Genomic DNA, 22,040 nt, shown 5'->3' with positions numbered 1-22,040 from the left:
GTGTATTAAGAGCTCAGACTTACCATTGAAGCACCGATGGGAAAGATTCAAACCTATGAGTTCATGTTTCATTTTTGTTCTATGATGTAAAAAGGTAACCATGATGTTGTTGTGGGGCGTTTTCACTTCAGTAACGCCCCCGAGGCCCATTTTCATTATGCAGGTATTTTTAAGCAGATATTTTTATCCAAAGCGAATCGCAAGCGAGCGGTAAGTTTAAAAGTCATTCTTGACAATCTTTACTCCTGTATGGACAGTGATAAAAATACTTCTCTATACAAGAATCGTGTCTGAAATTTAGCCTAAGAAGGTATATATTGAGTGTTTTCTTGACAACCAGAAGAACTTTTACTGTTCTGAGGGGGAGGGAAAGCTTGTCCCACCACAACAGAACCTGACCCCCAAAATTCAATTCAACTCAATTGAAATTATATAGCGCCTTTCACAACAGTGTTGCCCCAGGGCACTTTACATGGGTGTGTAGTGATACAGCATCGCTAAGAAAGAACAATACAAAAAACAAAGAAAAGGGAACAGAGCAATGAGAGAAATAAAGCCAGATGACAATGGAGAAAAAAGACAAAAAACTCCCAATTAGGGAGGAAAAGAAACTCTGAGGGTCCAAAGTCAACTAGATGCCCCCCCCCCCCCCCCCGGCATGATAACATTATTAAAAAATTTGAGTCCTGCATCGTCTTACTGGAGTATCGTGCTAGGATTCTGGCATAAGTCATAACCTTTTGTTATGACCTCCCAAAACTTGCATGTGTTACATCAGACCTATTCAACCATCTGAATCAAAATACTTCTGTTTGTTTGGCAGGCATATCTTTCATCTTAACGCCAAAAAAACCTTAGTGTGGTTTCGAAGTTGGTGAACAAAGGATGGTTGAATAGGTCTGATCTAACACATGCAAGTTTTGGGAGGTCAAACATAATGGAGTTATGACTTATGCCAGAATCCTAGCTACAAAGCAGGGAAAACATGACGACCTGGACCAGCAACAGAGCTAACGGTGGGTGCAAAGGCTAATGCTCCGGATGATGCAGAGACGACACCTGCGAGAGATGGAGCTCCTGCCCAATACCACGGACGTTCGTGGCGCTTTCTAATGACACCACAATTAAGTTGTTAAGGGGATTGTGGCGGAGTCGCACTGGCCAGGTGGTGGAGTGTCTCCATTTTCCGTAATTGAGTCACAGATTACAAGCCGCTCTCCATGCAGAGATACTGGCAAGATGCAATTTAATTCAGTAGGAAACCTGAGTTTTGGAGGGGTATAGTTGCACGTCATTATCGTAATAGTGGCATAAAACGTCATGAAAGGAGACAATGGAGCCAGTGTGTGTCTATAATCTGCTTAGACTCATTGGTACTAAGGTTCTCCCTTATCCCATTAAAATCTTGCTATCTGAAATGGAAGCCATTTTTACCAGCTGGGGCTGATCTAAACTGCCAAAAAACTAAATGTGCGACCATATTTTTGTCACTGGTGCCCAGTGGTTCCTCTCTGTTTACTCTGCAGATTCAGCCCGGATTGCTGCAGAGGATTGAGTCCAAAGACAGGAACGAACACTGTGAGAAAACATTTATTCACAGCCTGTTTCATCTCCATCATTTTCTTTTCCAAATTAAGAGTAAGCCACGACCACTCACAAAAAAAAAATACATGTTGATAAGCAGACTGAATCGCTGAATATTTTAATACAATTTCATTCAAATTTAAAATTAACATGTCTAATTATTTCCTTAAAATGATCCCCATTTCCAGTTCTAAGTACATTCATTTATGGCTTTTTCGAAAATTAAGTTTTATGTAATGCTAAAAAAACTCAATTTCCCAAACAGATCTGTGCCGATAACACAATTAATCCCAGTGTCACGATTCTATTTTTCTTGACTTTGCTTTGGTATTTATTTATATGCCTATTCATACCCATCGCTGCAGTTCAGCTGGTATGAATGCAGTACCTGCTTAATGCTTACAGATAGAGGCAGCTTTGAAAGGCCAGTACATCTCATACGGCTCCTTTTATAGCGGATCGAGTCTGTTACCATGCACGCTGGCACTCCGCTTGCTGCGCTTTTGCCAAAGAGGAGATGCGACCACCCCCTGCAGCATTCAGATCGGACACGAGGACACACTCTGGCTTTATTAAGCAGCCGGAGTCCCCTGAGATATCAGACATGGTTTGTAAGCTGTGCTGCACCAGAATGAAATATTCTGGAAACACAACAAACCTTTGCGCACATCTGTGCAGGCATCATCCTGAGGCATTCTCACAGGCCACAAAAAGCACTGACCCATTGCAGGCAAGACTCAATGCATTGCTTGCCACAAAATTAAACCATAACACAAAAGACTGCTGCTGTTTGGCTCAGTGGGTTAGGCCACGGGGGTCTGTGACCAGAAGGTTGTTGGTTCAAATCCTGAGGCTGGCAGAATGATCCTGCCATAGGGCCTTGGGCAAGGTGTTTAACTGCTAACAGCTTGAACCTGCTTGCGCAAGAAAGATATTGCTTTTGATAAAAGGGGGGGGGGGGAAATATGTAGCGGAAATAAGAAGTAGAGCAATTCATTTTATGTGAAAAGATGTGCGACCTTAGTTTTGTGGAGAACAATGATTTCAGAAGCATTTTAATCACATTTGAACCCTGGTATGACACTCTTTCCCACCGCATTATCACATATATGGCTATTCCAAAATTGCACAGAGCTTCCTTCTAAATCAGGGATCTCCAGAGTGGCAAATTCCACATAAGAATAACCTCACACTTCATTTCAGAAGAGAGCAGAAATTGGTTACATTAACATATTTAGCAGACACATTTAACTATAGTGACATAATTGAGAAAGAAGACTCAACCTGTTCCTAGAGCAATTTTGAGGTAAGGGCCTTGCTCAAGGACCCAATGGTGAAACCACTCTACCCATAATGAGACTTGAACCTACTACCTCCCGGTCAACAGGTAGGGCATCCTACCCTGCTGAGCCATACCCAGCAAAGTACAAATAAGAGTCACATGTACGAGTCAGACTGGCACTAGCCCTGTCAATTTTCAGAAAAGCGTACTTGAAGAATGGAACACTGCAGGGGGAGAAGCTGTACTTCCTGCAGAAACTGTCCAATGTACAATTACATGAACTGTACATATGTTAGTCAGTCAGTTTGCCCATAAATAATGTTGCCAATTTTTGTCATTGGAGCGTTTGCTTCTTGTCAATTTTGGGATGAACCATCTATGCTAAGGTGGAAGATAAGCAAAAATCATCCAATTATCCAACTTCTAGCTGTTCACCCTGGTCAGGGTTGCGGGAAGATCTGGACCCTATCCCAGACAGCTGAGGCCACGAGGCTGGGGTGCACATAGGACTTGATGCAATTCCAAAATAATCCATCCACCCATCTTCTAAACTGCCCGCATGGTCAGGGTTGCAGAAGAGCTTGGAGCCTGTCCCAGGCAGTGTAGGGAGCAGAGCTGGGCTACGCTTTGTACCGGATGCGATTGCAAAGTATTATTCAGTTTATATTTCATGCACACTTGCATTCATAGATGGCATCTATTTTGTCCATTTCATATATTCGAGACAGATAATTTAAAACACTTGAAAAAAAAAAGCAAACTGGATATTTCTACTTGTATAAATATTTAACACATATAATTGGTCTCCAACATAAGTGTAAAACTATCCGTGGAGTAAATGGAGCGAAAAACTGTAATTAGCAAGGAAAACTGTGCTTTTTATTTGCCTTCTTTGTGTTTTTTTTTTGGACTCATTACCTTCTTGCACATCCATCAAATGTCTTGTACACTCCAGTGATCTTGAGTCTGCAGCCGTCTACAAAGAGAAAATAAAATGAAACGCAGAGACACAAAGAAGGGACAACGGCACCTTTGAAGGAGGCTTTGGAGAAACGTAGCAGAGGACTCTGGCTAAATGATTGTCAACAGGCCCCTTTCCTCTGTATCGCTGTATTATTTTAGCACTACAGATGCCTGGACACTTCCAACATACTGCCGAAGTGGCATCCTTTGCCCAGGCAAGTGTGCCGATCAATAAGGCAGTAAGGTTATGAATTGAAGATTATAGAGAAAGATTAAACAGATTTGCTAAACCAGAGAGCTCGGCTTTATGAATCTGGGAAGGGGGGAAAAAAAACCCCCAACTCACATGCACTGGAGTAAAACATCAATACCTTGACAATTATACAGTCGGAAATGTATAGTAGATTTGATTTATTAATTCAAACCACTATAAATCTGCGCAATTATGTTGTATAAAAAAAAGTATTAAGCAAATGATGCCGCAGTTACATGAGAACAAGATTGCCATTGAGAAGAATATAAAATTATTTTTGGGGGGGGGGGGGGGGTTGAGTGGTTGCAAAATTATAACCGAATCCAGTCCATGAAGCATGAAGCCTTTGCAAAGCATGTCATCAAAATAAGAGGAACAGTACCTTCATGGAGCAGGCTAATCACACACACACACACACACACACACCTACATATACACCCATATTAAAATTACTAGTTATTTTATATGAAAGCAGAACCTATACATGATGCATTGCAATCACATTTGTATCCCAGAATCATGTAACTTTTACAAAACTAAAACCCCATTTCTCCTTAGGTAGAAATACTTATAGCTAGAGTAAAGCTGATATATGCAGTGTACTTACCTGCCTTGCATTTACGTTGCTTTGGACAAAAGTGTCTATCGATTAAATAAATGTACATGTTGTGTAGAGGCTATTGTGCGTGTGTGTGTGTAACGACCCATGATTAATGGCAATAAAATCAGCGTTCCAAGGCCCAAACATAGATTGCTTTGTTTATGCATTACCACAGTCGCTTCAGGTCTAGCTTGCAGTGTCCATTAGTCTATAAAGACAGTCGCCGATTATCAGGAATTCCAGGAATCGGTGCAGTTTAAATAAAGAGCCGACAAAGTTAATTGCATGTTAGGTACTATTGTTGTAATTAAGGGCAGTTGTCACAGACAATTGTTTTTAATAACATATCCTTTTTTTACCTAAAAACATTTATACATCTTCAGAGTTCCTAAAATAAACATTTTCTCCATCCCTAATATACAAAGCCCAACCTCATACACATATCATCCCTATTTTGTTTTTACTCAACAGGATAGGAAAAACAACAAAGATATACTAAAAGAAACACAAAATTAAGACAATCTTTGGGGCCTCAAGTTAATTGTGCTTTTCCTGGGTGTAGAGATTGCTCCACTTATTAAATAGTTCATTTTTAGTACATAATCTTCTTTTAAATTCTCCACCATTGTTCTGTTTTTATCTTACAATGTCACCGATATTCTGAAGCCAGAATTCCGAACACCATCACCCGTTGCACCACGGGATATCATATTGCTGGAAATCGCTTTCTTGCCATTGAGTTCACGTTTACATTACGCTCAGAGCCAGCATTTTGCATTTCCTCTGAAGCTACTCTTAAGGTCTCCTTTTTTATTCAAACCCGAATTAGTTTGCAGAAGCTCCCGTTCCGGCATTTGCGGACCTACCGGTTCCCAAAGTCACAGCGAGGAAAGAGGCGGACTTAAATTTGCGCAACTCCTCTTTCAGTCATTAAAATTATGCTACAATTGTAAAAAGGACGATAAACAGTCCGATTCAAATTAAATAAAATAAAACAAATCAAATGGCAGAAACAAAGGTGGTGATCTGGGGGGGGGGGGGGGCGCTGCTTTTCCATCAAACTGACAGATTTAAATTGAATGTAACGCCATTTTCGAACATCCAGTCTCCCCGCCTCTGGGCAGGTTAAGTTACACTATGTTACATAGCTCAAGGCACTGGGCCCTGGATTGGCCTAATGGCAAAGATTAGCTCCCACGGGTCCATGTAGGTGGTGGGGGGGGGGGGGGGGGGGTCAGGGATGAGGGAGGACAAGTTCCACTGTAGGCATCCCGAGACGATCCCGAGAGAGTTGACTCCGGCCCCATCAGCCGCTCTGGATGTACTTCTTGATGACCACGCAGCCATGCCGGAAGAGCGGGCATGGCATGTTCTGCAGGAGTGTCCACGAGTTGGTACAGGGGTCAAAGGCCTCCATATTCCCCAGCGCCGGGCCCTCGCTGCTCACGATGCCTCCCGTGGCATGTATCTTCCCATCAAGGACGATGGCGCTAAAGGAAATGGCGCAACACCCAATTGTGATGTGAGACGGTGCAACACACATAAAATCATGAACATTTTACACTCTCTGTACGGGAATTCTCCGGTGTCCATGTATCTGAAAGTTTATTTTAGTTCACACACTGACATGTGAATTTTAGAGCTAAGGAAATATCCGCTGTCAGTGGTGTGCTCTCAAAAAAGATGAATGAGTTCCTTCATATGGATTTTTTTAAGCACCAAAAATACTTTGGCTTATTGGAGATGAGGAAAAAAATAGAGGAGATTCGCTTATAGACCATTACATAAGACCAAACAAACAAGGTCCATGTTTACAAAATCGAATCAAAACCAGTGTTGCAGCACTGTAATCTAACATTGATTTAAATCACAGCAATACATATTTTTTGAATTAGTTATTATTCCACGAGGGATCTGAGTCTGGAACGCAGACCGAATTGGATGCCACATAATAAATGAAAAGATAAATAGCGCCAACTCCTCTGCAAGCTTATCATGAATGGAGGGAGTACTGCCCAGGCTGGATTATCAAGGGCGGTGCATCTACCACGCGTCCATAGGCTAAGCATGCGAGGACTAATCACTGGACTGAAGGACTGGCACGTAGCCTTGGCTGGAGATAAACATGCCAAATGAAGTAGACGCATTGAGGGGACCTTGTTGACGGAGCTGTCAGAGGGATCGACACGCCGTTGCCACGCAAAGACAAACCTTGGTGGGTGATTAGGAGGACTTCTCAACGGTTGCCAAAACGGCACAAAAAAATAAAGATGGTAAATTACACGATAACAAATGCAACCCTGCGCGGTGGGGATAGCCTCTGAAACAAGATGGAACACCATGGCCTGCTGAGAATTGATCTCATTAGCGAAAACGGACACTCTCGCCCTGCTAGGCAAGCGCCTGGTTGGTCTATTTCTGCAGCGTTCAGATTTAATGTTGAACAGGTATAACAGGATTGTAACAAGGTAAGGCACCTGACAAAAAGCCAGCCATTATTAGTGTCATCGTGTGGGACGTCGTATAAGGGTATGTTGTTGAGCATAATAATAATAATAATAATAATAAAAACTGTCTTGCCCTCTCTTCTTTAATGTGCGCAGATAACCAAACTATAGCTGCTTCTTCCATTCAGGAGCTGTTTGTATCAGCTTCTAAGGAGAAGTCGTCAAGTTCTCTCCTCGTGAAGAGAAGGACTGGCAATCCTAGGGCCTGGCACGACGTGAGCTGCTTTCAGAGCCTTCTTCAGAGTGCCGTCATCTGAACCTCAGTATGCCTCTGGCGTCGTTATTTGGTTCAGATCATAAACTCACTTGATCCAAAGCAAAAGGGGAAAAAAAAGGAGGAAGCCGGTGTTCTCAAACTTCAAGTATTAACTGGGGACCGAATGGGAATTACTTTCATAAGAAATGTGCGCTTTGGGGAGTTCTTGCCATTGCAAAACAAACATCAGATATTCAAGAATAGCAGAGTTAGAATTCTTGTCAGTGCTAGAATGAAATGATCAGCAGGATGCCTTAGGACCTGAATCTGCCAATGACAGTTAATGCAATGTGACACCTCCATCCCAGCAACAGCCAATCAGTAAGGACTTGCTAGAGAATTAAATAATTACTTTCTCAGCTGTGCTTTTCTAGTACTGTCTTCCACAATGGGAGGTAGTGGCTAATGCATAATTGAAGAAAATGTATCTTTACTTATGAGCTCATAGACTCCTAGATTGTAGATATATAGTTTTTGTCTATTAGCTGTAAAAAAAGTCTTTGTTTATAAAAGGAAGTTGCTTAAAGTTCCAGAATAAGCGCAGAAATCAATTATGTATGTCAGATGGATTATATCTGTATCAGTCTACAGAAAACTCTGGTAGAAACTTGTTCCCATTGCAAAAGCTGAATGTTGAATGTGTCAATCTTAATATACCATATGCAATGCAATTATTTTTATATACAGTAATGATTAGCCTATAGATATATTTTAAAAAGATACATAATGTATGTATGCAATGGGTTTCATTAGTTAAATACAAGGATATTTCCTAGTTGTGTTAGAACAGTACAGTCTACATTCCTTATTCCACGCTAGAGCCACATCAGGAGAAAATTCAATGAAAAAGTCAAGGTAAAAAAATATATATAAAACAAAAAAAACGCCCAAAATGTGTGATATTTTGAAGAGCTTAAACGGGATCTTGGGCAGACTGTGGGGGGAAAGGATGAACGTATGTTGATTCTTAGCACTTAGCACTTGTGAAATTCCACTTCAGCGAGTCATGCTTTCATAACCTCGGATCAAAGCTACGGCAAACCAGAACACCTGCCATATTTGACACTGACATCCACGGTGAGGGTGAGGGTTTGAAAACGTAGTCTGGCGCCTCCTACAGTATAATGGAGTAAAAATAACCTCCTGGAGTCGTCAAGCCACATGCCTGCAAAACCGGCATCTCCTGCGGCTAACAGCCATAACTGATCACTCGGAAAATAGCCCCTTACCTGCAGAACTGCCTTGAATGGTTCATACTGGGCCCTGCTTTGATGTTGCCCTTTTCTGGGTCATAGATCGTGGTTGCTCTTGCATAGGCTCCGCCCAGAATGAAGATGAAGCCGTTCAGCGTGACAGCGGGGGCAAACTTGTTATCTGTTCAAAGCAGACATGGAGAAAGAGGTTTCGGCAGAATGTCGACTTTTTCCACGGAGGACTTAGAGACGCGCTCTTTTTCTGTAGAGGAATTTGTCATTAAAGTGATTATGCCACAGTCCAAAACACATGTTACAAAGATAAGCACAAACACAGTTCTTCTAAGGAGAATTTTTGAATGTCGGGATATTTGCTCAGTGAACAGTAATCTTGAATGACATAAAGCTACTTGATTATTCAAACCGATAAGAACTAAGCAACTGACTGTTTAAAACATAAAGTTTTAAGATGACAAAGTGAATTTAATGCAGCTGTATGGTGTTTACTCTGGGTGTGTGTGGGTGGGGTGTGGGGGTAACATTTACAGATATCTGATTTTCAATTGGATTAGAATAGTTATAATTTATGTGTAAAAAAGAAAAATCATCACATTGCGGACTGGCTTTAATTTTGTCTAAATAACACATTACTGCATCTTGTGTAGGCATAATACTTCATCTACGAAAATATTATCCCGTCCCATCTACAGGGTGCAAAATGAAATTATGCAATTAAGATTTAAATAGTGTTTTGATGCAATGTTTTATCCCTCGTCTGAGTAATCAGGTACACACAGGGGACTGGATTAAAAATAATAAATTACTGCTGGTGTCACAATTTATTATTATTATTATGTTATTATTATTATTATTATGTTATTAGTATAAAAGCAAAAATATTATTTGTATAACTGTACGCAGTTGTTTCTTGCATTTGTTTATTCGTACTAGGTAAGATATTCAGTGTATACAGGAACGTTCGCTGTGTATTGTGGGAGAGACTTCAGGCTCAACATAATCCAGTACTGAATAAGTGAATGAATGATGATGGATGGATGGATGAAAGATACCTGTACTGTAGGTGATTGCAACTGTTAATCTGCCTTGAGGTTGTATGTCCTAGATTTAAGAATGAGGTTTGGACCCCCCTCAGTATTACACACGTCTCAGGAGCAGCTTACGATGTTGCTCCATGGAACTCCACTGACGGACCTCGCTTTTCCTTAAAATACAATTATCCCTGCCTGACAGCTTGGTTCCATCACATCTGAGCTGCACCCCGAAGCTATGAACAAGGGCAAAAAAAAAAAATACAAAAAACACTAGAAGTCAGAAATCACCATCGGTCATTGAGATATCTGTATGTTCCTCAGGGAAAACAGCGGTTCAAAGCAAGGACATTAAGCACCCAAGTGATTCTTCTACATTTACCCAAAAGGGGGGTGGGGCAGTGGGGCAGGTCATCAATAATTTATACTTGCATGACAAAAAAAAAATTAAAAATCACTGTAGTCCTTCATAGTATCCATAAATACTGCATCTCCCTCATTTCTTTACTTTGTCGACGCTTAAATTTACAAACCAGGAGAGATTGAAACTGAACTTGAAGTACCATTTAACTTAATACTACTTCACATAAAATACATTGTACATAACACCACTGTCACATATTTTTTTTACGCCTCTGGTTTCCATATGTGCTGACATTTCTTGCTCTGATGACAATTTTATTTTCAGCATTTATTCCTAAAAAAGTATATCTATATAGCTAGGAGGAAATGCAAGGTGCAACAGTATCATTCCTGCAGAAACTATGAAATAAAGTTGCACTTAATTTCACACTTTGTAATAACAGCACTTTAAATATTATTATTGTTATAGCGGGTTAGTTCCAAATTCCACAGCAGAGCCAAAGAACCTTGGCAGATCCTGGACCAGAACCCAATTTCATATCAGGCAAGATGAGTGTGGCTGGGATTTTAAGACATCTAGGTCTAAGTCCAGAGACCTAATCTATCCAAGAGTTCTCAAACTGAGAGCCTGCTTGTTAAAATATTGGAGCCAAACTAATCGTTTGGGGCTCGTTCAGATTCATTTGGGGCTTCAGTCAGACAATATTACTGCATCGCTAAACTGCCGACAGCTTAGCCCAAAACTAAACAGTTAGAATTGCTTTTATTTTTAAGTGAATTTTACAAAAGTTCCAGACTCATACCACTCAGTACACAAAAAATGGCTTGTTTTTTTGCCGAATATTTGATAGACAGCAGCTTCCTAGCTACTGGGCCAACAGAGAAGACAAGAGCAAAAGACCGGAGATCTGCATGCTCCAATTGAAGCCTTACAGAACTTACAGAATGGTGCAATGGGAAAACAAGGTCATCCCAGCAGGGTTTCCCAGTCCGGTCCTCAGGAACCCACAGCCGGTCCGCATTTTTGCTCCCTCCAAGCTCCACCAAAAACGTGGTCTTTGTGTGGGTCCCAGAGGACCGGGTTGGGTAACATTGGAATACAGGATCACAGTGAGCCTCATCCTAAACATCACATGGCGTAAGGCATGGGACGCTCAGGAGCAGATGTCTGCCCATCAAAGGACAGTAATGAGGTAATAAACCACATGACACAGAGCCTAGTGGCAAAAAGAGTGTCGTTATTGTAGGAACAAAAAGGAGAGACACAAAAGAAGGGCTTGCGGGACCTTCAAGTCCCAGTCTGTCTGCACTGTTACTCAAAGTAAAGGAATAAGCAAACATTTCATGATGATTTTGGCTGCATCTAGCGTAAAACAATGATGCATAACAATCTTTTGTTAATGTACTAATGGAGAGTTGTTTTCTTATAAAATGATCCTCACAAGCAACAGTTAATTGTGTGTTAGTACAACAAGACAGTAGCCATCTATTAAGCAAGAACTTTATCAAGAATATAAACTCATAATCAATCTGCTCCCCCACCGTTCAAATCCCTGGTTCAAATATGAAAAAATTTACTATGTAATTTCCAACCTGCCCCGGGAGAAGAACATGGATCTTTTGCTTGATCTAATTTCCTGCATCTGGCTTTAATCTCCGCCACTACACTTCACAAACTCCTCTGTCTCTGATCTTTGATGCATTGTACCCTTCTCTCCAGCACCCGCACTGGGACCAGTATCAGGGAGAGGCCCCTCCCTTCCCTGAGGGAGCTTGATGAAGAACAAACAGGAGGTCTCCAGGAACGTTCTCAGCATATATTTTGCCAGACCCCCCACCCTCACTTAGATTGCGGAGCGTCAGTCTGCCGACCTGAGCAGGTGCGCACAAGCTGCAGGCAGGAATCAACAGAAAGACCAATAAGCACTTTACTTCAACTGATCCATTTTATAGACACCAATCATCTTGTAGTTTGTCAGCACTTACTGTATAGTGATTCACTATAAAGAATGGCAAATACAGTTTCCAAGAGTGGCTGAATATCTGGAAATCATTCGTTTATTCATTTTGATAAGGAAGATGACGGTGAATTAAAATTAAACTCTTTCTTCAGGTGTCCCTGCGGTTAAAGGCGCAAAGGAAGAGCAGCCGGAATTTGGTGCAAATGGACATTAAAGGGGGTTTGTTTACCGCGGGTCGCCTGCAGACTGTGAAGCAAATTATTCGCAGGTCGTGCCGCGAAATCAGCTTTCATCGCTCACGCCATCTCGCTGGCATGGAACGTGTGCGTCGGATTGTTTTCATACTTCCCTATAAAGACCAGCATCCCCTTCATCCTGCGCTGCTTTCACCCCTAGTCTATGATGACAGCTCGTTTATAGCAAAGCAACATGTACGACTGACTATACGAACGTGGAGGAAAAGAAAAGAGGGTCACTGGGGAAACCCAACCGAACGAAAGTGATGACAAAGGGCATGGAAAACAGCCGACAGCAGCAGGATACTGAACTGAAATACAGCAGAAACACGAAGAACGTAGACGACATGGATCTTTTACTTAGTCAAAAACACTGACCTTCTTCATCTAATTACAGAGGTGTCAAAGATGCAAATACACAATTTTCTATTTTGCCATGGCGAATGGTTGGGTGCGAAAATCTATCGCACCATCCGGATTCAATTCCGTTCCAATCGCTGATCTAGAAGCATCCAGGAATCCATTCAAAACACAAGTGAGAGGTCATTCTTAGGGTCTAAAGGAAAAGCATTTCACTCCACCAGGCCTCCAACTTCTCCATCCTTCCCAGTCCCTATCATACAGGCCTTTATCATCCTCACCATGGTGTTTATCTAATTTGAAGTCCTGAGGTAAACACAGAATCTCTGAGGATAATAGGTACACAGGGCTTGTTGTCATAATCACTAATGCTATAAAAATAATCAAAAAGTAATGAAGATGTGGTCCAGATGCTTACTGAGTCACACTGCCCTTATGGATTGCAAATCATACACAGCACTGTACAAAAGATTGAGGCTACCAAAGACAATTTTGTTTAAATTATCTTTATGTTAGTGTAATTTACGTCTGTAAAGGTGTGCTAACTTGTTCGTTTCAAAACCTCTCCTCAAGTTACCCCAGTATTTACAGTAACCATTTAATATACCCATGCATTAATGACTGGACCACAAGTATGCCATGTTTGTCTAATCAATATCTAGTCAAATTATTTAATTAATTAACAGAGAATGGGTGAGGCGCCCCCGAGGAAAGGTTTGGAAACCGAAACAGTGATCTTCTAGCCAGCCAACAAGACGTGTTACAAATATCGGTTATTTTTTATTGCATTACTGTTCATTTGCACATGCATGTATCCCAAACTTTATCACCATTCACTTTACGCCACTTTGCTTTTGCTTTCACTAACCGGAAAATATCCAAAGAGGATTTTCGTTTACACAAAAAAAAAAACAGAGAAAAAAAATCAACAAATGCAAAACGCTATTTTCATCAGCAAACCGATTACAGATATAGTTATGTACCGTAAAACAACATTTCTTCAACAGACCAGATGCGACGCTGGTCCCATAAGATTATAAAAGAGCTGTGAAATACCTACTGCTTAGTGACGCCACAGCACTACGCATTACCCTTGTGTCTGTGGGCATACCACCTGCACTGCAGTTATGTAAAAGTATAGCACAAGGAGTTATACTGCATAATAACTATGTTACTGGTTTATTATTTACGCTAGGTGTGTGGTAGGCTATACCATCAAATATACCAACAAATGTAAAACAAAGGTGGAAAGGTGCAAATAAATTAAACGCTTGGGCAAAAAAGTAGAAACATTCTGAGTAGATGCTAAGCACACCCATGCCCCCCGTCCTACACATACATTTACAGTAGCCATCACACACGTACACACGCACGCACATGGTTGCATTCATATCTTCCTGGACCATCCACAAAATCTTAATCCCAACATAACGCCCTTAACCCCTACCCCACCCTAACCTTAACATAAAGTAACCGAATAAAATTTGAGACTTTTGGCACTTTTAGTTTTTGATCGCTGTCACGATCTTTGTGGGGACCTGAGAAATGGTCCCCACAATGTCAAAGGCTGTCATAACATTTGGTCACCACAATGTAATATAAACATAATCCACACGCACTTAAAATTATGAATTCTGTATTATGTTTTCGAAATGGTAAGTCAGTGAACTAATTCCAAATGCCTTAATTACCCAGTTACGCGAGGGCACGCAACATAAGTTGATGTCTGATTTTATAAAGTGGAAGTTCTTAAGTGATCCGCTTCCCAAACATGAATATTTTACTAAGGCCAGCGGCTCCAGTAGTGGTAGAAGATCAAAAGGCCAATTCCTCGACTAAGGCCCCTGAAATGTATCCCATTTTAAAGCAATGGTAATTGCCACAGTAACAGATCTGACATAAATTGCATACAGTATGAAATGTGTGATCTATCAGGGAATAAGGTGATAAAACAAATTTCTCAATACCAAAAACTAGCTAAACAAAATGAAAAATGGTTGCATTACATTTAAGAAATGACTGAAACGGTCTGAGATTTTATGATTAAAAATGTGAGATCTTATTCCAAGGTCTTACCGATCATTGGTGACTCTATGAAGCTCCACGTATTTGTTTGAGGTATGAAAGACTGCAGGACGCCTGCTGACCGACCAGCTTCGTTCACCCCACCGAACACATAGATCCGGCCCCCACACACCGTAGCTGCTGCTGAGTAGACCGGTTTGGGCAACGGAGAAACAGTCTCCCATTGGTTCGTGATGGTGTCATACCTGAAATAAAAATCAAGCTTTGCTTACTAATCAAAAAGTTTAGCTCAGAGGTTTGCTAAGAGTTACACCCCCCCCCCCACCATCGATGTTTATATAAATATTCATGAAACAAGGATGCAATAGCTTTAATTTTTTTTTTTCACCTGTGCATTTCTTTTCGAATTACAAACAGGTAATATGGGGGGTAATATTCATCATAGTTAAACGAGATTCACAACACACCCGAACCTAATCTCTGAGTGGATTGTTTAGAGGATTAACACAATTGCACCAAAGATGAATCTTCCTTACCGTATCCAACAGAAGATACCTGCAGCTTGGAGCTGAAGTGATTGTGCAATATGATATCTGATGAGCCTTTGATTAAGGGCTGTGTGACCCAGATTCTAAATCCAGATTCAGAAGGGCTACAGGGACTGCGAGAGTGGCTGCTTTGGCTGCCTGCTGAGTGACGGTAAATTGGACAGGGAATGAGAATGAGGCGGATTCGCTAATGTGGACCGAAAACCCCAATTTTGCCGCAACATACAAGTCCCCTTATGAGTCAAATCGAAGCAAGCCAATCAGCTGGAATAGCAACATGATAGCGCAATTAAATATATGATATTCACATTTATTATAAATTAATTGCCTGCTAAACGAATAATTACATGATTCTGGAATTTGTGTGAAACATCTACCTTTGAGAGTGTTACGTATCCTGCAACATTCTGTAGTTCAAACCCTCACGCAGAATCCATTGTGTTAATTGATAAAACTTACATGCTTAGCTAACTGACCTCACTTTTAACACAAGTTTAGCTACAGAACTGTTACACTTAATGTCATTGTAATTCCATGTATGTTAGTTGCTATATATATATATATATATATATATATATATATATATATATATATATATATATATACATTCCTGCTTAAACCTCCACTTACTAATCACCATTTTGCTTGCTCATTATCATTAGCCTTCATTTGAATTTTGAGGCCAAGCACGAATAAGTTCAATATGTATACCTATGCTGCGTGCATGCAAACTGCTATATATTGTTCAACTTACCTTCACATTTAACGTGGTTTCATATTTGGGCCACATTGCATTTTCAAAAAGCAATTTCATAGCACAACTATACAAAACAATACTTGAAACGAGGGGACATTTTCCACAATTATAGGACTAATTTTCGGTTGAGAACTAGATGCATCTAAAATGTAACCAGAGATGCATTCTGAATTGTTGACCCATCACAGTAACATTAGTGGACATCTGGAAATGGCACAAACTCATTGGAAATGATGGTACCAGCCAAATGCGTTTGATCATATAGTGCATGCGAGCCAACGGCAGGCACCTGCGGGGCGGCGGTGAAAACACATCGCACGTGGCTGAAGCAAGACATGTTGATCTCCCAGCATGACTCCCGTGTACAGATGGCAATGAGACTAGCCTTAAAAAGGCATGCTGAGGCTGACAATATGAAACCGATGCTGAAACTCACGATCTCATTTACAGACATTAGACGTCTAACAGGTCGTGAAAAAAAAACGACCGGGTGGTGGAACATTATTTTTTTTTTTTTTTATGGATCTTTATGGATTTCAGTGGAAAGGGGCATAGATTATACATGGGAGGAGAACATCTGGGAACATCTGGAAGCAGAAATGTTGCAGGATGCCAAGGTTCTCTCTTGCGGCCAGTGAACTTTAAAAATATGTTCTAGTGGTTCTTGCGTTCCACCGATTTGGAATCTTTACTCAATGTTGATCCAATCCATTAACAAATTGCCAGAGGTGGAAAGTCCAGCTCCAGAAAGCAGAAATCCAGACCAAGATTTTGTCCCAACGACCAACTGAGTATAAAGTCACAGTCACAGAGTAGTCAACTGGTTGTTGAGAGAAAATCTTAGTCTGGATTTGCACTTTCTTGGACCAGAACTTTCCACCTCTGCAAATTATGCACGAGATGTTGCTGCATATGGTTTCAAAGGGAAAATACATTTTGAAAGAATGAGAAATATTCAATGATTATTAATCTTTTTACTTGGTTTTAGAGACCAGATAACATCACATGTACTGTATAGCATCGACAGTGGCACGGGGCGAACTCAGCTGGTTAAATTCAAAGTACCGCTGCACTTCCCATGGGAAATGTACCATGACACAACTGGTATTCAAGACCTCAGTAACCTACCGTGAGCTCATTGTGGCAATTCCCTGCCAATGCTGTTGTGACTTTGCATGGTTGAGGCTGGCTGAACTGTCAACACGAAAGCTGCCTTCCCATTGCCCAAGGTTTATAAATGCTGTGTTTCAGTGACTATGATTCAGGAATATGTGGTATTACCGATGACACTTTATACCGGATTTTCACAACAGCAACAATACAATGAATCGAATAAAGATCACTCTGACCTGCTGCAAGTTTTAATTATAATGTACAATGTTCCAGCATGCTAATGGATTTTCTAATTAGCTTCTCATAACTGTTTCCTGAGGCAGAAACGTCTTTAAATACACAAGTTAAATTATAAACAAACAGATAAGAAATATTTTGTTAAGCAGGAGTAAATTGCTTTCCGACTTGACAATTCCCTATCTGTAGCCAATACGAAACTACAGAATTTTGGACCGCGGGACAGAGCAATCAGTTTGTGTTTGCTCTGTTATTGGACAAACAATGGGAGCGAATGTTGGCTGAAGATAATCATGGAGGCTGAGTTTCAAAAGTTCCTTCAGAGCTGAATGAGCAAACACAATGGCTTCCCATTCACTGCAACTTTTTAAAAGTAGTTCCGCCACATTCTATGGAAAACACATCCCCAACAGAGGCAGAATACAGAGTTCTGTCCACAAGAGTTCCTGTGCAGTTATTCAATTATGTATCAACATTTGCACCTTTAATGCCAAAGGTTTATTTAGACCCACATCACTGACCATTCTTTCATATTCATCCCATGCACTAACATCCAATATTATAAGAAACTTGTTGTCTGTCTTTAATCCTGTTCATTAATTTATAAGAACAATCAATATTTACAGTATTTTTTCTGCTTAACAAAATTTTGAACAATAATTAACTTCACTCACTTATTAAACTGATCAATGTACAAAATAAACCAGTGTTTCATTCCACTGGGGAACTCACTAGAAAGGCTTATACTGGAACTTTGTAATTTATGACCAATATGATCATCATTCATTCATTCATTCATTCATTTTCCAAACTGCTTATCCTACTGGGTCGCGGGGGGTCCAGAGCCTATTCCGGAGGCAGGGAACAACCCAGGATGGGGGGCCAGCCCATCTCAGGACACACTCACACACCAGTCACACACACATGCATTCCTACGGGCAATTTAGCAACTCCAATTAGCCTCAGCATGTTTTTGGACTGTGGGGGGAAACCGGAGTACCCGGAGGAAACCCCACGACGACATGGGGAGAACATGCAAACTCCACACACATGTGACCCAGGCGGACCAATATGATCAATTTACTAAAAAAAAAAAAAACAATGTTTCGTTCCATTAGAGGACACCAGGAAAACTTGTATATGCACTTGATGTTTGGTCATAAATTACATCAATCCAGCAGTGTAACCAACAAAATAAAATAATCTACTTCTTGTATCTCTTCAAATAATATGAAAGATTGATCAAAGACTGCTGTTTTTTTATAAACTTAATAAGAAATCCAACACAATGTCATTACAAAAAAATAAATAAATAAAAAGCAAAGTGAAAATAGTAGACTGAGAAGAGGCAGGCCTTTCAGGAAAGTCTAAGATGCAATAAAGGAGACCTAATTTTAAATCTCCAGGTGTCCTAAGGAACAGGAACAGGAATCAGCCAGATGAAAGCCCAGCAGGCAGTCAAGTTTTTAAAGTTCCCTAATCCCATGAAGTACTGGATTATCCCGATGTGGTGCCCGCGCACAGCAAGAGATTAATATCCGCGGCAAACGGAGGGGAACGAGGTTTCTTTGCAAATGGACTGAAAGAAAAGACATCAAAGATCATTTTCATATGTGTATGGAATGCCAGGTGAAGAGAAGGAGACGAGATTCATCCCACATTTGTCGATGATGAGAATAACAATTTATATAATGGAAAAATCCATAGGAAAAGAAAGCCTAAGAATAATTTAGAGAAATGGTCGATTTGATTATTGCCTTAATGGTCAATAGAGGTGACCTGATTCTTAAGATTTCATTATGGTTATTGGAACAAAAATTGATTATGGCCAGCATGCATGCAACATTTCAAAACAGTAATCAAATCTATAAAAGAACAACAAATGAAACTTTTAATCACCGTGCGACTTTCGCAATAAAGGTAACGATGATTTGCCATGCAAGCAGTATTTGGAAATTATTTTCATTCATTGAAATTACTAAGCCTGCCAAAAATCTGGCTTTAAGAAACTAATACACAGCTTAATTTGGAAAGTGGATAATGTACCTCAAAATAGTTAAGGTAAGAGGCTAGAACTGTGAGATCTGTCAATAGGCTGAGCAATAAAGCAGGACAGGGCTTGGCAAAGAAACCTCTCGATATGCAACATTAGGCACAGTCAACCTTAAGGAAAGCCTGACTCACCGTAACTCAAAGCAAAGGACAAAAACAGGCTACTGATATACACTGATACCCTTATACTGTATCATCGCAGAAGTATTTCATTTAAAAAAATGCTGCGACGTCTACCACGAAGAGTCATACCTAAGCATGCATTGTTTGCATTGTCCTCTTTGTATAATACAAAGAATGGTACGTGCGGCATATCCAGCCCAGTTTATCGCATCTCTGTAGCATTTCATCAATATGAGATTCAGGGTTAAAGTAAATTTTCTATACTTCCTTCCCATCTGCATTTGTGTAACACCAGCTGTTCCAATTATAAATTCCTATATTACAGAACTGTTTGTTCATTTAAAAATGGCTGTTAAAAAGACACATACACACAAGGCTGTGTGCGGTATTACATATATAATTAAGTAATTAAGTATGTGTCCATTTTAATGCATGCCCTAATTACTGGACCTCTGTTTACATCTTGCTTTGTTAGTGCAATTGCAATTTTACATACAGTATGTGTAAAACCAGATGACTATTAAAATGCATAGAAACTGAATCATGGCTGTTAAATACTCCTTTATCTATCTGACATAACACTGCTTATATTTTTATTTCTGCCACATTGTTCTCTCTCTCTCTCTCTCTCTCTCTCTCTCTATCTACTCATCTAAGCTTTCCAAGTGTTCCTTTGCGTGGCAAATCTGTAACCGAGCGAAAGATGGATATCACGGAATGCGCCCAGTCACTTCCTGGCCAACACCAACAATTCCCGATTCTCTCAAAAGGATGAAGGCGGATACGCGTATCAGTCCAACTCCCGAAGCGCTCATTGGTAAATCTCCAAAAATAAGCACACACACACAAAACACAAAAAAAGCCACCAAACCGCTACAGTGCTACTTCATGCTTTCAACCCACAGTCAACCTGAAAAACGTTTGCACATGTCATCTGCCTTCATACATGCGCCATACTGATCACATCCTCCTAATTACTTTCAGTGTTAAAGCCCTGTTCTCCCAGACCTTCAGAAAAGCATGGGAGATTAAGTCCTTCTCACTGAAGGCAAAACCGTGTTAGCGTGGACAATAAAATGTAAGCAATAAGCAACACAGGACCATCGCCTACATAATGAGGCAGTGCCGAGTACAAGTCTGGCGGTCGCACATGACATTTATGCTAAAGCTGGGCTCGGTCGCTCTCCTTGAGCCGCAACCCGCATTCTCCACCCTGTTACAGATTCTGAAAGGGATGTGGGTCGGCAGTGAAGCGGATCTCCCTGCCAGACAGCAAGGTGCCAACCGTGCTTAATGTGGTCCAACTTACACGTCGATGGACCGCGCTTCCCTCCTAGAGGTCCCAGCGGTGCCATCTGTCATGTTTGGCCCCGGGGCAGGAAACGAGGCTCCCGACAAGGACACGATCAGAGGCGGTCAAGCTTTCAGCTCCGCTTGAAGCCTCGTCTGTTGCGGACACGGGCTCGAGGCGGCCAGGTAAGACCTGCGATATCGGAGACCTTTGAAATTGAGTCAGGGAACGGCGCCTGCACAGAACTCCAGGTTGGGGTTGGCGGGGGGAGGGTTTAATACTTCCAGGCCCCCCCCATTGTACCTTGGACAGCTTTTGCCCCAGGTGTGTGGATAATCGGCTCCATGTCGCAAGAGTGTTGGCTTCAATTTCTGCAGTTCCCCTCCCGCTGAGAGGAGATGCCATCCAACGTTCCCGACCCCGGTTGTCACACAGAGAAGCTCTTAGCAATGAAAGATAGGGGCTTGCCTCTCTGACCTAAGGGATGGACCAGTCGCAACACTCCAGCTTCAGTCCTCTGTAGGCCCTGATAGGCTGATCTGATTCTCCTTAGTCTTTTAAAAACACCGAAAACAAAGAGGACCAACTAAGCACATGTCATCTAAGTACTCCAAACACCACCCCTTCTCAAATGAAGTTTGAACTGTGATCATCTGAGACACTTTAGACCCTCGCGAATGCAGTCAAATGTACAATATAAGCCTTGTAGGAGCCACATTCCATTCCAATACTGCTAACATTTCTTGCATGGGGAGTAGGTTCCATGGTACCAAGAAACATCTGTGCAGGCTGATGACTCATGCAACTAAGCTCACTAATCAACCATTATGGCTTTCACGATGTCGCACAGCCAATCATTCAATAAAGGCAACCACTCTACCAATCAGAAATAATCACATTAGCAGGCATAATGTACTGAAAAACAACACATACCGCACACAGAACAGTGCCGATAACAGCAATCATCTATCCAGATGAGGGTTTCAGTCACAGCAGAAACTCATTAATATATAATGGTTGCACTTTGTTGACTTGCTTGCATCATGTATATTGTCTTTGCACTTTATTTTGCACTCTACTCTCAGAAAAAGGGTACCAGTCTGTACCTTTGTGTGTCACAGGGGCTTTTAAGGTATAGGTATGGACTCCTCAAGGGACAAACAACGTTAATGTTCCTCCCCCAATGGCACAAAATATTCCTCATACTCCATCTCTGTACCATACTGTAAATGTACAATTAGCTACAGGTAAGGGTACGATTGGCAGACCCTTGAGAGTACAGCCCC

At 41.1% G+C, this 22,040-nt stretch overlaps 1 protein-coding gene across 1 annotated transcript in view; it reads right to left on the bottom strand.

Annotated features, from left to right (window-relative positions):
• Nucleotides 1-5,912: 5,912 nt before the first annotated feature.
• The window catches only part of LOC125708027 (kelch-like protein 29), a 114,807-nt gene continuing 98,679 nt past the window's right edge, over nucleotides 5,913-22,040 (bottom strand). Inside the window, 3 exon segments of the mRNA XM_048975497.1 lie at nucleotides 5,913-6,173; nucleotides 8,676-8,820; nucleotides 14,685-14,878. Coding sequence (XP_048831454.1) covers nucleotides 5,990-6,173; nucleotides 8,676-8,820; nucleotides 14,685-14,878 — 523 coding nt within the window. The 3' untranslated portion in view covers nucleotides 5,913-5,989.

This window comes from Brienomyrus brachyistius, chromosome 14, assembly GCF_023856365.1.
Source record: "Brienomyrus brachyistius isolate T26 chromosome 14, BBRACH_0.4, whole genome shotgun sequence".
NCBI classification, from domain to species: Eukaryota; Metazoa; Chordata; class Actinopteri; order Osteoglossiformes; family Mormyridae; genus Brienomyrus; species Brienomyrus brachyistius.
Note: the sequence above shows the minus strand (reverse complement) of the source record. Positions and strands in the feature narration are given on the sequence as shown.